The 13315-nt window shown below is 41.0% G+C and overlaps 1 protein-coding gene across 1 annotated transcript in view; it reads right to left on the bottom strand.

Moving 5' to 3' along the window:
* Nucleotides 1–3204: 3204 nt before the first annotated feature.
* The window catches only part of COG2 (component of oligomeric golgi complex 2), a gene marked incomplete at its 5' end in the record, with an annotated part of 53175 nt that continues 43064 nt past the window's right edge, over nt 3205–13315 (bottom strand). Inside the window, 6 exons of the mRNA XM_006874170.1 lie at nt 3205–3306; nt 4803–4983; nt 6140–6279; nt 7677–7819; nt 8146–8218; nt 9098–9298. Of these exons, the coding sequence (XP_006874232.1) occupies nt 3205–3306; nt 4803–4983; nt 6140–6279; nt 7677–7819; nt 8146–8218; nt 9098–9298 (840 nt within the window). The remainder of the gene's footprint in view (nt 3307–4802; nt 4984–6139; nt 6280–7676; nt 7820–8145; nt 8219–9097; nt 9299–13315) is intronic.

Genomic DNA, 13315 nt, shown 5'->3' with positions numbered 1-13315 from the left:
CCCCAGAGAGATGGATTGGCAAAGTGACAGCATCAATGGGCTCAATTGTGGCAATGATAATGAGGTTGGCCCAGGATTGAGCAGTGTTTCGTTTTGCTGTGCATATGATCACTATGAGTCAGTACCGATTCGATGGCACCTAACAACTACAAAAAATCTGTCAACATTTGATTCACTCACCCCCCATATGATGGCTCAAACTGCAGTTGCCTTGGCAAGTCCAGACCAAATGATTTTGAAGTGTGGCGCTGTAGGATAGTAGGATAAGCACTCGACTACAAGGTTGGTTTGAACCACAAGGTGGGTGGTTCAAACTCACCAGCTGCTCCTTGGAAACCCATAGAGGGTCACTATGAATCAGGACCGACTCGATGGCACTCAACAACAATGTCCCTAAGGTAGGATATTCCCCAGCCCTGCTATACAGGGTTGCTCTGAGTCAGAACTGACTTGATGGCATTGAACACATCATTTTCAGGCAGAGATTTTGGCTGGGAGCCAGCTCTGAAGCTACTTACTTATCTGGGGTGATACTTCAGGAAATTTAGTTCTCAAATTTGCTACTTATTTTAGGAAACGGATTATTTTGGTTACCTATTTTGCATCAGATTACTGGGCTAGCACTCTAGGATAAGCATTGGACTGCGAACTGCAAGGTAGGCACTTCAAACCCATCAGCGCTCCTTGGAAACATTATACAGGGTGGCTATGAGTCGGAACCGACTCTACTGTACTTAGTAACTTTGCAGCAAAACCGGAGTTGAACAGAAATGATGATATTTAAAATCACTAGGTGTTTCCCTACAGAAGTTGCACTGAGTACCAGTCTATCATCTTTTCCCTCCTTCAGTGTTCAGCCCTTTAACTTACGTAATGGAGAACCAAACAGCAGAACTTATTCTCACTTCTGCTTGAGGCTACAAGCCCTCCTTTAAAGAGGGTCAAAGAACTCTGGGAGATTATGTAAACATTTGTGGCAGATTATTCTGATGTAGTACAAAGAACTAAATACTACTATAATGTTGTTGTTGTTGTTGTTAAATGCCACTGAGTCAGTCCCAATTTATAGCCACCCTGTAAAAGATTTCCAAGGAGCAGCTGGTGGGTTTGAACCCCAACTATTGTTTAGGAGTCCAGCACTTATCCTGTAGTACCACATTACTCCCATAAAACAGTGAAGAAACAATTTGATGACTTTCAAGAAAGAATTCCAAGCGTACAAAATATCAGCTCTAAAAAGTTTAATATGGTTATGAAGATGTCAGAGTGGAAATAAATTCAAGACAAGGACACAAGAGTACCAGTAGCTTCCCTCTGAATAGTTTTATACTTTTAAACTACAACACAAATTGGAAGTGCTCAGTACAATTTCCGTTAGGAAAATTGCAGCGATGAGCTCAAACTCTCTTGGGTCCGTTTTCCAGTTAGGCAAACTGCTAGTGTTCTAGAACCTCATTTTGGATACTTAGCACCTAGCCCAACGACCCCCACGGCATTCAGTTAAGAGGAGGCTCCCAAGTTTGTGGAAAAAGTGACTAAAAGACAGTGGAATTTTTCCATGAATCTTTTCAAGTCCCTGTGTATGTTCTGTAATTCATAAGGTTTTCAGTGGCTAACCATTCAGAAGTCGTCCATCTCGTCTTCTTCCTAGTCTGTCTTAGTCTAGAGGTTCCCCTAAAACCGGTCCACCATGAGTGACCCTGCTGGTATGTCAAATACTGGTGGCAAAGCTTCCAGCATCACAGCAACACACAAGTCACCACAGTACGACAAACTGACAAATTAGTTGTGTACAGTGGTGGTCGTAGTGGTGGTATGCCACTGAGCTGGTTCCAACTCACAGTGACCCTACATAGTGTTCCCGAGGCTGTAAAGATTTATGGGAGCAGAAAGCCTCATCTTTCTCCCACAGAGTGGCTGGCAGATTTGAACAACTGGCCTTGTGGCTAGCAGCCTAGCTTGTAATCCACATGCTATCAGGGTTCACAAATACTCTAATCAAATGGGCACTTAAAATAAATTCCTATAGAGTAAGTTGTAGTTTCAACTTTGTTTAGCCTGCGTGGCGCTTGCATTGTCAGCTGATGGATGGTACTGGCAAATGCTGGGACGGCAGGAGGAGGAGGGAGAGCAGTCTATCTGGTCACTTTGTGGGAACTTGTGATTCTGTAAGTCATCGATAAGTACTCAATCTTCTTTCTTAATTCCCTATCATTTATTTTTCTTTTCCTTTCTCTCTTCGCAGCTAACCTTTGAGATGCAAAGACATGCAAAGGTAGAGAATAAAAATGCCCATCTTCATGCGAACGCTCAGATGAGAGGGACCATTGCTCTGAGCAGACGCTATAGCTAAGCACACGCTCTGTGAAGCGCAGAGCTGCACACGCAGAAAAGCGGCATGTGTCGACTTCATGAGTCAACACACACTTCACAGTAAGTGCCTTTCTACCTGGTACTCTTCCCACCCTGTATTCATGATGAGCTTGCAGAAAGGGTCAAGCTTCTAGGAAGGGACTAGACACTAGAGAGAGGCCCTTCCCTCGGTATGAGGCACAAGTTGTGAGGAGTATGTAAGTGCTGAAGTCACACATAAGAGGTGTACACACTCTTGGCAGACACTTCTTTTATTCAGGAAATACAATGTTTCCTACTGTGGTAGCTCCTGACAGAGCTGTGGGGGAGAGCATGGTCAGAAGCACTGCTCTGAAATACAGGGTAGACGGGAACCCCACTTCATAGCCTCTCTTAGACAGGCAGTACCCGACAGGCACATACATCAGGCACAGCCACTCCTGAGAAGGGCGCTTCCATACCGTTAAGCTACGGCAACTCCACTGACGCAGTCTCTTCTACTTGTGAGATCGGGAGACTGCTGTTCACATTCAGTGACTTTAATCATACTTTAGAAATCAGCTTTTCCACACTTAAGATTTACAATAAAAATAAAAGCATTTCCTTTGTAAACTATAGTAGAAAGTTTCAAATGTTTTTAAAAACTATCTTCCATACAATGGAAAAAGGCTTAGTGTTCTTCTTTTTGGGTGAAGAAGACCCAGATATGCTGCGAGAAGATGCATTGACATGTTGCTGGAGATTCGCTGGAAGCACTTCTTTGCTGCTTAGACTTGGTAAGAGAACAGAGCCACTTTCTTCCCACTGGGTTAGAAGTCCAACTTTCTCTCCCCTCAGGGTCCTCCAAGATGCTTAAGGCTGCTCTGCCGTTGCCTGGTCCTTGGCTACAACAACAAGCTCTCGGAGAGCTGGGAAGCTTTTTATGTCGCTTGTTTGCAGGCCCAGCTTCTGTATCTGCAAAGGCCATGGGAAAGGAGTTATATTACTGTGACCAAAGCTGAGAAAACAAAAAAACAAAAATCCCCGCCTCTAATCAGAAAAAAGGAGGATAGTTTTTCCTTTAGAACAAATGATTCGCTTATTGTAAAATGTTAATCTTTTAGGGTTAGAAATTTAGCATTCTAAGCAACCGGTATGTAAATTTATCTCAGCCCATCAAATTAAATGCTTACCAGAATAAGAGCCTCTTTTTTTGTGGGCTTGAAAAAAATGTTAAAAAAGAAAATTCACACTAAGAGCAATAATAAAGTGAACTCTGAACTGCCTAATTGAAATAAATTTTTAAGAAGGCAATTTAAAACAAAAGTATGAGCCTGAGCTCTAATTTCTTAACGTATCATCAACAACTTTTCTTAGAATCTGATGAATTGAAAACACTTTGGCATAGCAACTATGATGGGTTATTTTGGTAACTAAGGCCCGGCATAGTATGCTTCCAGTTTTGTTTAAAGAGAAAACACACACCCAGAGAAAGAACTGGGAAGACAAATGTCAAAGTGTTTGTTCAGGCTCTGTGGGTAGTTCTGGGGCTGGGTTATGGTAGTGCCTTGTTTTTTCCTTCCTCTCCCTTTCTTTGTGTTTCTATAACAAAACTTTCTTGCTTTTTCTTGTGAAGTAAAGGAACAAGACAACTAAATTTTGCCAGACAGATCTTGAAATTCACCTCAAAGCAGAAAATAGTTTAGATTTTCAGTCTAAGTATGAAAAATATTTAGATGACCCTGAAGTGTAAGAGATACTTCAGTCAACTAGAAAGCTACGTATTTTCTGATGGAAATTTAGGATTTCATTTCCTTCTCTCTGGAAGACCAGTTCTTCCCTTGAGAGTCTATCCCATGTGGAGAACGTGGCCAACCTCTACTACACAGGAACCACTGTAGTGCAAGTGTATCTGCCCATGTCTGCCTCGGAAGTACGCACACACATCGGCACTCAGTCATGTGTCTTGGTTCTAAAATCGGTTTCGCAGAAGGCCTCTGAAACCCAGGCAGAGATGCAGAAAAGTTACATCAGATGATATCTTAAGTACCACGGGAAGAGTAAAGCTCTTTTAAGTCAAACCAACAAATAGTTTAAGAAGACACCGACTCAGCACTGATTATGTCTCAGGTACCTTCTGGGCAGTGGACAGAAAGGAGAGCCATTTCTGTCCTTGTGAGCTAAGGGTTTAGTGGGTTTCATGAAGACGAGCACTGGTGAACAAACATGTCAACAGACTAATCATTAGTACACGAGACTTCAGCAATTTCATGGTTAGTGTTCTACATTTTCTTTTATAATCCCAAAGTACAAATTCCTGACTTTCCAAGTATTTTGGAGCCCTGACCCTTTTCTTCGTAACATCTAGAAAGTCAACTCCCTAGCGACCTGGACAGCATCTTGGCTCATAGGCAGCACCATGGAACTGCCCAACCCTCAGAGTTCACTTTCAGAGTTGCTGGAATGGTTACCTGCTCTCCTAAGTACTCAACATCTAAGGCCAACTGTAGCCGGATCTTGTCATCATCAGTCATGCCACCACTGGAGCCAACGGGGTTGGATGAGGTGGTTTTCCTAGCTTGTTTCAGTCTTTTCAGGCTCTCTTCCATTTTCTTCACGGAGCTCAGTACATCAGACACAGTTTCACAGTACCTTGACAACAAAACACATTTACTGGTGAAATAGGCATTTGTCTTTAATATGATGCATAGCAATTAACACTGTGGATAAAAAAGGTTTTGAAGATGAAAAAAATCATTTCCAATAAAGCAATCAGCCATGGTAAATATTTAATGTTTCTTAAGATTGTGAGAAAAATACAGCATCTTGGCTGACATTCTTTCAGAAACATAAGGTACGTATATGGATTTTGTTTAAAATTTTTATCCTGACCACTAAGAGGAAATCAAATTGCCTTTCATATATTCAGGATAAATATATATAGCTCAATCCCCAAATACAAATCATTTATAGCCAGTTCAAGGAACAACTTATCTCATTTTCATATGTAAAATAAAATTGCCTTCAAATTATATTTAAGCACAATTAACTTTTTACATTATAACTGAGTTATATTTCAAAGCTTTGCTTATAAATCACTTTTGGCATTTGGAATACATTTGCCCATAACAAAGTTATAAATTACTTTTCTATTATAAATTAGCCCACAATTGGTTGCTTAACTCTAAGTAGTTGAAGTAATAAAACATTATGAAATTAATAAAATTCAATTAAACTTAATCATTTTCAATATCCTCAATGTTGGTATTTAGAGAAAAGGAGTTTTAATTAGCAATGAGACATTCCACCACAGTGACTCTGAAGACTTCTTGTATTTTCAAGGGTTTTAGACACTGATTCTTTATCAGTTATAATTACTCTTCAAAAGGTAAGCTTTATCTCCCCTGATTACAAGGTCTCCCCAGCCTAACTCCTTTCAGATTGGTAGAGCTGGGGCAAGAAGAGGCATTGAGAGAAAGGTGTATGTGGACTTGATGGGGGGTGGGGGTGGGGGCACGCTGGTAAGAGCAATGAGAGGCGGTGTGCACAGAGGCAGCATGTGACCTGAGAGACTGGGGACAGGTAAACACGGGCCAGCTCGGTTGTGGTTGCCTTGCGTGTGGGGATATGGGAGAAAGCACACCTCAGTCTTCAGCATAAATGGGTATTCTGAGTCAGGCACATGCCAGAGGAAAGGCACTCTGACACACGTCCAGTGACTTCAACTACAGACAACCTGACTGTCGAGTGCCCTCTGTCTTAGGGCTCTGAAAAAGTCCCATACGGTGTGTCCTGTGAAGTTACTTACTTATGAGTGCTCTCTGAAAGTGCTCCTTCTAACCAGTGTTGAATTATTGCTTGTTTGAGCTTATCCTTGTGTTCATTCTGAAGCTGGTAAAATGGCTTCAAAGCACTGTCCACATAGGAGGAAGCTTTAGTTGGGACTTCCTGCAGGGATGTTGGTAGGCGTTAAATATGCACAGAAAACATAATGTGAAAGAACAACAGCTAATCCAACCTCAAGTTCAAAAGATTAATAAACCAGTTTTGAGGTTTTACTATAATATCGTATTGGACAGAAAGGAAAAGTTGGTAGATTATTAGAAGAAAAATAATGTATATACTGCACCATAATATAGATCTCTCTCCTCCACTTCCAAATGGGAGCTACATATCAGACCAGAAAGCACAAATTACATTTCAAGAAATGCCTGCTGACATAATAATTTTGTTGCATGCCCCCGATTTTATAAGGAAAAGGAGAAACAGCCATAAAAGAGGTTGGCTAAAATATTAGTTCACCAGTGAAGATCGACTCATTACATCAAGCGTTCTATTAGATGGAAAGACGAATGCAAACAGGTTCCAACACTTGCAGGTTAGCAAAAAGGTTGGCCCCAAAGAGCAAGATGCCTTAGGAGAGTTCCACAGTTCTCGAGAACCGTTACGTATTTTCTCATTGCTTCACTGTGGCTACCAGCAGCCATTCTACATTTCTGACACGTATTATTCTGTAGCACTGGCTGTACAACTATCACCACTAGTTGTAAACTGTCCCGCCACCATTAAGTGAAACTCAGGAATTCCTAAACCAAGACTCTCCCTATCCCTCTCAATCCTGGTAAACACTAGAGTAAACTGATCCCTGGAAATAATTATGGATAATAAATTCTGTAAAATCCAACTCTATGACTGGGAAAAAAGAAAATTTGAGAGAGAATTATGTGAAATCTACAAGGATAAAATGCGAATGAATGAATGAAAATTAAGCTCACTAGGTAAAATTTAGAACGGATAAAAACGTATTCCCCCAAATCACTGTTTTGTATATGAAAGCAGAACACTCTGAACACAAGCATGTGCTCACCTTTTCATTCTACAAATGCCTTTATTTTTTTTAAATGTAACTCTTCAAATATTATTCAAAACCAAATCAGTAGAAAGCAGGCACTTCCAATGACAATATGAATAGAACAAGGTAATTAAATTTTTTTGATATGATATATATATATAAGATATGAAGGCAAAAAATACAGGACTTTAAAATATTTTATTAAAACGCTTTCTTTTGAAAAATGTATCTTTCCTTAAGGCTAACGGAATCCACTAAATGTCCATACTATCTAAGCCCAACTACCTATGTTATATATGTATGTGGAGATGGAGATGCCAATTTCTCCTAAAAAATAAGATGTCTCTGATTGAGAAAGATTAAGCCTATCTCAGGTTATTCTTGGGAACCTAGCTCTGTCTTGACTCTAACCACTTCCTTCCTCTTTTGGCTTATCTAATACACTCAAAGATTTCCTCACCTCAAATTTTGTTTTCCAGTGAATGGCACTTACTTTATTGGTTCTCCGGTAAAGCCTTGGAACTTCCAGGGCACTCTTCAGGTAACTGAAACAAGAATCACTTAGCTCTTGAATGATCTTGTTACTCAAGGAAGGCATCCAGGCCGACAACGAGACCTGGGAGTCCTCGAGGGCTGCTGTTGAGATATACAGATTGTATTTCGTCTATTTAGGCCCAGATGTACGTTTTCCTTTACAGAACACTGTGGTATTATATATTATACTCCCTTAGTATTTACTATAGTATACTTCAGGGAGTGTACTGTAATAAATCAACTAAATTATTAGGCTTAAATTTGACGTCTCATTTAGGGAAGTTATAATCACGGAATAGAATATAGAAGCAGCCAAGGATTTACAGCTAGAGGAGAAAATGTTAATTTAATTATATTCTACAGTCTCTGAAAGTTTAAAAAGTTATATCTTACTCAAAGAATTTCTGAGTTTAATGATTCAATTTTACCTGAGATAGAAGAAAAATTCTTAAAGCCAATCATTTCAAGCTTTGGTTTGATTGTTTCCAAGAGTTCTGGAAGCTGAAATAAATTTGCATTTTATATATTCAGTTGCTTTCTATAAATCAAAGGAATAGGCAATTCAATTTGCACCTACAAACTCTAAAACAGTGTTCATGAATGGTAAAACTAAAATGGTCACTTTCAGTAATTTTCTCCAGAAAACAGCAACATTCTTAATGCTTCTACATTTACAAAATGATTTGACAACATGGGAAATAATCATTTTTAATGTTTGTCAGTCAGCACAGAGAATAAGCAAAAACATTTTTTATTCGATGGCCCTCAATAATACAAAAAAATTCTTGCTCAAAACATGTACTCTTACTTGCTAAGTACCACACAAAATATTTAAACCACAGGTAAGCAGAATGATATATCCATGGATTTAAAAACAAAATTCATCCCAAAAAATCTTTTAATGTTAAAAGGAAAAACAAAACAAGTTTCTAGACATTAAAAAACTACATGAAGAACTTTTAAGAATTTTGAAGTACAGCTACAGATTATATGGTAATATCTGACAAATCCAGTTTAAAAAAGAATTAAAATGTAACCTGCTAAAGGTCATGACTGCAAAGAATAAGCTAGCTAACAAAAAACTCACGGGAACAGTAGAACATATTACATCACTACTCAAAAGGAAGCAGAGGCGACAGGTTACTAGGAGACCAGAGCAGACTCAGATGCAGGAAAGCAGAGAGTCCACTTACACATCTCTTACACAGAGACTCTCAGCTGTGGAGAAGTGCAATGCCTAGAAAGGGAGAGGAGTGAGGCATCCTCTCTGGGGCCTCATACCACTGTCCTATCACGCCAAATGGTGTCTCCTCCTTTGTACACACTACTTGCTATGAAAACAGTGAATCTTCCAGTCAGAACTCTGGGACACAGGTTTACCTGCTCCTGAAGCTTGTCCAGGTCTGCAACCACATACACAAGGTGAGTGCTGGAAATGGAAACCAGCGTCTTCGCTTCAGAAGGGCCATTTCCTTGAGAGTCACTAGTTCCATGGGTAGTAGAGGAAGTGTCTTTGCTACCAGTCACCAAAGGTTTTTTATTATCCTTGGTGCTCACATTAGAGATGGGCCTGAGTAAAAGCTGAAAAAAGATTTTAATCATTAAACACTTTTAGATGAGCAAGATACATGTGTATTTATATACACGCATATGAGGGTCAGCACTCACCTAAAATGCCAGATTACTACAAAGTGTTCAGTGAGTACTTTTTCTACAAGGCAGGTGTAAAAAATTCTGGATGACAAAAATGTAACAGGCAAGTGGAGGACATGGCACAATGGTGGACTAGGCAGAAAGGCTGGACAGACCCTCTACAACAAAATGACCCAGAAAACCAAATGAAACAGAGACGCAGATGCTAGTCCTGGAGCCCTGAGCTTCAGCTGAAGGGATAGATATGTGGGCTGAACACTCACTGGGAGAGAAAACGGAATGGCTGAGGCACAGAAAGGAGACAGATTGAAGACCTGTGCGGGTCCACCAGCTGTGGCGTGGCTGTAGGGAGCTCTAGTGAGTGAGTGGTTTTAGAGACAAGAAGACACACTGGCATTACAGAAACATATCAGTGGCTCATGGAGATAAAGGTGTTTTTTTTTTTCTTGTTCCCCACACTCCCCTGGGTGAACAGAGGTATGGCTGGCCCCCAACCGTGTACACCCCCAGGGAAACTCCCACTCTCCTGGAGGCAAGCGCTGCAGCTCTGAAGCCCCTCAAAGGAGGGGAAGCTACCCACATGAAATCTGTTTGGGTGGGCCTTACTCCCTATCTGTAAAGCTGGCCCTGGCCAGCCCTGGACGTGTCCTCCCTAGGAGAAGCAGCTGAACAGACATGTAGGAGAAAACACAAAACAAAAGGAGATCAATGATCTGTGCAGGCCCGTGGTGTGGCCATCTTGAATTTTGTGTGATTTTGAAGGCAAGAGGGCGGTTAGTGGCACAGAAGCATACTGCTTATTGGCGGACAGGAAGGTGTGGTGATGAGAGGTGTGGTTGGCCCCCACCTGTGTCCTCTCTCAGGGAAGCTCCTGCTCTCCAGATGGGTGGAGCTGTATTGAAGGCAGTGTGGGGAACCAGTCTACACACCAGCCCTGGCACCTGGAATCAGGTGGTTCTGCTCAGTCCTGGAATAACATCCTCTCACCCTCGGCTGCCCTCTGGGGACGGAATTACCCTGACCCTGAGCTGCTTTAAAGTCTGCACAAACTAATTCTGGACTGAGGGCCCAGAAAGGGACATCTGTGGTGCTTGCTGTGGGTTAATGCACTGGACTGCCAGCTTCGGCAGTTCAATCTCACCTGTTGCTCCTTGGAAACCCTGTGCAGGGTCACTGTGGATCAGAACTGACTCTACAGCACTTAACAACAACAGGGACTCCATCCAGGGTTTAGAGTGTTACTGGCTCTCTCATTCACTGCCCACACACAACATGAAGTCCTTGCCTGGAAGGAGATGCTAGAATTCTCTCCTCTCTGGTTCTGGCACCTGATTTTTTCCATTTATTGTTTATGTATGTTTATTCTTTCCCCCTCTTCTTCTTCTCCGTTGCTGCCTATCCTTTCTAACTCCATTTTCATTTTTTCTTCTTTTTGTCTGGTTTTCTTTTCTAACTGTGACTACTGTTTTTTTTTTGTTGTTGTTGTTTTCTGTTTCTGTTTACTACTTTCTGGTCTCTTCCCCCTTTCCTCATTCTTCTTCCTAATTGTGTAAGTTTTTTTTCTTTCTTTTAGTTTTCTCTCCCTCTTTTCCCTTTGATTTTTGTACTCTTTTCCTACCTGTTGCCTGCTTTTTTTCCTTTACTATTTTCATTTTTCACTGTTGTTTGCTTGCTTGTTTTCCTTTTCTCTTGTGTGTTGTTTTCTCTTCTTGCCTCAATTGACAGGACACAGCAACTGCATCCATACAGGCCAGCCACAACCATACCCACTGCAACCCCACCCCTTGGACAAAAGTCAACACCAGCTGCTATACATCAGATCAACAACCACCACCAATCTCAGCCAGATCCACCCTACACTAAACTACACAAACATTGAACAGACAATGGTGCACATAAGCGCATCTCCAAATCACACCCACCAGGAGACAATCGGTGACTGCCTCAGCACACACCAACATACAATCATCAGCTTAATACAAATGCAATACCACAGTGTCTTGAAAGCAACAGACAGTTTCTGTTCATATGAAGAAACAAGACAGAGTGGCTCAAACAAGTGACCAAGGCAGAGCTAGAAAATGCTTTTGAGGAAAAAACAGCATCAGAATTACTTTAAAGAGAATGGTATTTAGGTATCTTCAAATGATTGACAGTAAGTTGAGGAAAAGAAGGAAGAATTCAGGAAAACACTTTAGAAACAATAAAAAAAAAAAAAAAAAGAGATGAGGAATTGGAGACAATACAGAACCTGAAAACAGAAATCGAGAACATTAATACTGAGATCTCAGAAGCAGACAATACATTGAAAGGACAAAGGAGGACAAAGGAGTAGATCTGAATCAATGGAAGCTTGAAGGTAAGTCTCTCAATTCTAGAAGAACAATTAGAAAAAAGAATGAAAAAATCTGGAGAAAGTCTAAGATTCATGTGGGACAACATGAAGAGGAATAAGTTACGGGTGATAGGATTTACAGAACAGAAAGAAATGGAGAAAAGCACAGAAAAGGCAGCTGAAGAGTTGTTGGAACACAATTTCCCTAACATCATGAAAGATGAGAAGGGAAGCAGTCAAGAAATTGAATGAACTCTAGACAGGACAGACCCCCACAGACTATCACCACACAGGCGAGAACAGTGGCGACGTGCTGGGTGTATGTGTGGTGATGTGCCGGGTGCCATGTTGGAGGGCCGTTGGCTGTGGCTTGGGGTGATGCTGGTTCTCTTGGTCACTGTGTCTCACACCCCCCCAGTTCCCTCTAGTGACTCGCCCTGGTCACCTGTTGGAGGGATGGGGGAGTGTGGGAGCTGAAGGGTGGGTTGTTCTGGTCTTGGGAAGACCTAAGGTGGGAGGCAGAGGCTGCTAGGGACCCTGGGAAGCCATGGACATTGAGAGGCTGCAGGAGGCGCTGCAAGACTTTGAGAAAAGGGAGAAGAAGGGATTTTGCCTGTCCTGTCCCGGACCCATTTCTTAGTCATGTAGCCAAGACAAGAGAAACACTGGTACAATGGCCCAATTTAAAGGCTCTTTTATTTTCAAACTGGAGATGGATGATTTCAGAACTTCAGTTCCTGAACCAAGAGCTCCTCGGAACTCTACTGTCAAATATATTACCTTTGATGAAATGATGGAAAGAATACTGAAAATTGTCACTGGATTTAATGGTATCCTGTTTACTTCAACAGCTCAACAGATCCATGGAGAAAGTATACAGGAATAGACAAATTTATCAGAGGAGCTGAAAAATATGATGGTGGCTAGCTTTGTTTATCCTTCCTCAGATCAAATTCCTAAAGTTTAAATCAAATGAATGGTGTTACATTTCCTGGAAATTCACCACGTTATAATGAGAGGTCTAATATAAATGGGCCTGGAACACCCAGGCCACTTAATGCACCGAAGGTTTCTTTGTCAGACCCCATGACCACAAATGGTTTGTTTGCCTGAGAACATGGACAGCAGAGAGTGAAACCTATGGCAAAATGAGGACAAAAACCACAGTGATTCTCTGACATCTGAATCACAAAGTTCCTTGGTCAGCCCTAAAAAAATAAAGATCCAGATGAAGATATTGATGAGGCTGAGCGGCATGAGGTAAAAAGACTCTGATCTGACAAGGATGGTGAAGAAAGAAATGGCCACAAAACTTCCAGTGAAATTTCTTTAGTTATAGTAGAAGAAATTGAAGCATGATCTTTTTTTAGAAAAAGGTAAGAAAGCACTGCATAGAAGAGGATGAAGATGAAGAAGAGTCCTTTATGATATCAAGAGAAATGGTCCCAGAGAGAAAAAAATCTGATGATGACAATATAAATCAAGAAAAAAAATCTGATGACATCTTAACTTTGAATGAAGAGACTTCCAAGGAAAATAATCAAACGAAGGCATCTGATCTGTCTCAAGTTGAGAAAGACTTACATTCATTTGTTCTTAGTGAAAATCCA

Source organism: Chrysochloris asiatica, unplaced genomic scaffold, assembly GCF_000296735.1.
Source record: "Chrysochloris asiatica unplaced genomic scaffold, ChrAsi1.0 scaffold00265, whole genome shotgun sequence".
Classification (NCBI taxonomy): Eukaryota; Metazoa; Chordata; class Mammalia; order Afrosoricida; family Chrysochloridae; genus Chrysochloris; species Chrysochloris asiatica.
Note: the sequence above shows the minus strand (reverse complement) of the source record. Positions and strands in the feature narration are given on the sequence as shown.